This window comes from Pecten maximus, unplaced genomic scaffold, assembly GCF_902652985.1.
Source record: "Pecten maximus unplaced genomic scaffold, xPecMax1.1, whole genome shotgun sequence".
Taxonomy (NCBI): Eukaryota; Metazoa; Mollusca; class Bivalvia; order Pectinida; family Pectinidae; genus Pecten; species Pecten maximus.
In genome coordinates this window covers 1-2,964 of record NW_022981870.1, presented here as the reverse complement: position 1 = coordinate 2,964, position 2,964 = coordinate 1, and the positions used below count along the sequence as shown (strand labels likewise).

Genomic DNA, 2,964 nt, shown 5'->3' with positions numbered 1-2,964 from the left:
AATTATAATGTTAACAAGGATTTGTAGACGAACGTACAGACAGATGTATTTGTAATTAATATACCATCTTAAAATTGAAATGACCTCTGGGGACGGTGATGAATGCTCTTGTATATCTAGATCTATAGCTACTATAAGGAACGTAATGTTACATTCATCATATACAGTTATTTGTTTCCTTTTAGCAGTTACCCTCATCATTTTTCAAATCAACATATCAGATACCAGCATCATAGACTCACAGTCACCGCCATCATGATGAAACTTACAATGTGAATATCAGCTTAATTATACCAACTATCGCTAACTCATCGCTTCAGATTACATTTATATTAAAACAACTATTGAAACGCTTACTCAGAAAGGCATAAAAAGTTGGAGAACATTGATAATTCACATCAGTTAATACTCATTGTTTCCACCCTCCACCATAGTGGACGTGGGTACCGCTATGGTATCGATAACTTTTTCTTATAAAGTTTTATTGTAGGTAAACTCACCGGTCACAATGGTGTATCCTCTTTTTTGCATAGCTGCACACATGGCCCTGGCATTACTGATGACTTGTTGTTGGTAAGTCTTGAATTCTGGTGTGCATGCCTGCTTCAGGGCTACAGCAACACCTACAAACAGATTGCACACAACAAAATGAGCAAATACCACATCGAAGAGCGACTTATATTCAGTTTCAGGATGTAAGGCTGAGATATACTGTAAAGGATCGTCGGGTGCGAGTTCCAGACTCCAGACAAAGGTAATGATGGACAGTGTACCAGTTTTATCAGTTTGTTATGATTCATGACCGTTTTGCAGGCATATGAAATTAGTGTTGCTGGTAATTGTTTCAATACGATACTTATTTCTCAGACTACCAATACCAGTTCCAGAATTTTGGACAATAATGCTGCTCATTTTCGCGTTTACAGTAAATTAATTATCCAAATCTTGCTGGACACAATCTCACCTAGATATTACCTCACCTTATGTTGAACCAATCAAACAATTCTATACTCACATGCTTAAGATTTTTTTTTATTAAATGGTTCACAAGATATATAGAATTTTGAACTCTGAACAAATACAAGGAACACTTTAATGTTTGTATCTTTATAACCCTTATTTTGGGAAATCCTATGCTCTGCCATTATTTATGTCAAACATTTCAAATGTTCATCCGACGTTCAGATATAAACACTATTATGTCCAGACTCATCCCTATGACTTTTACCTTAGCACTCTGAATGATTGTGTAAGGCAGCTCTGATGATGTTTAGTTTAGCTAACCTGAATGGGATAGAATCAATTCCTCTTTTGTGCACAGATAGGCTGACTACCAATAAAAGGTCCAAAATCATGTGGCTAATTTCCAAGCATACAGAAGATAACCATCATTCCAAAGAATCTACATTTAACCACAATTAATGACAATTAGTTACTTTTATATGAGCATCTTGCCAGTTTTAGGTGCTGAACATGTAAACTGTTACCAACATTCTATGACAAGCAGTTACCCTGGAAAATGAAATGGAAAGTATACAGCAAAAACATGTGTTCTGTTAAATTAACATAAAATGTCAGAAGCCTATGTATTAATTAACTTGCTTGGAAAATGTTTCTCTGGGTATGCTTCAGGACAGATCATAACTACAATTGTATTTCTTTTTCTTTGAACCATGAACACAAATTTAAGAAGACATCTGCTGAATGACAAGTTGTCTAAAAGACTTCCAACACTCCATTATAATAGTCAGTAGTCTTTCTTTGTAACTTGACTTTGCAATTATGCATATTATAAGTGACATAAGAACGTGTAATTCGCTTAAATCTTGCTCATAAAATTTTAAAAGTTTACACACTTTATTGGGTTTTTTTCTCCAGGAGTTATTACCAGTGTATTACAACATTTTAAAGAATTACCTTAATTTTCCCTATGGTTGGCCAGACACTTCTTGATTCAAGACCCATCATTTATACAAACTGAATTTCCCTCAACCCTGCAAGGACGGTTCAGATAAATTTGGGTAGAATTCTGCCATTGTAACAGAAGGATTTTGAAGAATTTGAAATATCTCCTTCAGCCTCCTGGGAGTTTAGCCTCACTGTTTATATAAAATGGGTTCCCCTTCACTAAAGCATACTTCAGACCTAGTATGGACAAAATACTTTCATTCCTTCATCAGAACAAGGATTTTAAGGACTGTGCCATATCTCCTTTATTTGGCCCCATGTCTCAGGCCCCTGGGGGATCAGCCCAACCACTTGTACAATTTTGAATCACCATCACCTAAGGATTATTTCAGCCAAATATGAGCAATATCCTGTGCTTAGATAATGAGAAGCAGTTGTTTATAGCAATATAGCAAAATTGCCCCCTTTTGGCCCTGCCCCACGCCTCAGCTCCCTTGAAGCACAACCACTCACACACCATATGGACCTATGGCATAAGCTCACCTGAGCCATTCAGACCAGGTGAGCTAAAAATATCCTACCAGCTATCTGATGATTGTGAGGTCCTCCCTGAAGCCCTGGAAAAACTGCCTCGTTTATCTTCTTTTCCATGTCATACATGACTTGATTTCCGTTCTTCAGTACTTTTCTCACACCTGTAATTATAAGGAAACCAAGGTACCTATGTGTCTATAACCTGTGAAGAAAAGAAAGCTCAGAACAGATTTAAAATTAATATAGATTTATCAGTTGTAGTTTATTCACGAAAGTATTTTACCAATTTTTCTAATTGATTAAATGTTTAGCTTCATGTGTGATGGTAGCAATCACATAATGTAGCACAATCATTATAAATCTATTGGCTAACACACTGTGGATTCAGTTTATACCTTTCCTGTAGAAAATGATTCCGGATCGAGGCCCTCGGAGAGTCTTGTGGGTTGTGGGGGTTTTTTTTTTTGTTTAAAAGGGTTTTTTAAAAAACAAAGGGGCCCCCAAAAAAAATAACCCCAAAAA

The 2,964-nt window shown here is 36.2% G+C and overlaps 1 protein-coding gene across 1 annotated transcript; it reads right to left on the bottom strand.

The window, feature by feature from the left end:
* Positions 1–456: 456 nt before the first annotated feature.
* On the bottom strand, positions 457–2,888 carry LOC117320257 (serine hydroxymethyltransferase, cytosolic-like). The gene is made up of 3 exons (XM_033874905.1): positions 2,838–2,888; positions 2,490–2,603; positions 457–623 (listed from the first exon to the last, which is right to left on the bottom strand). Exons 2-3 carry the CDS (start codon positions 2,566–2,568, stop codon positions 472–474), a joined length of 231 nt encoding a protein of 76 aa, XP_033730796.1. The 5' UTR covers positions 2,569–2,603; positions 2,838–2,888; the 3' UTR covers positions 457–471.
* Positions 2,889–2,964: the final 76 nt, after the last annotated feature.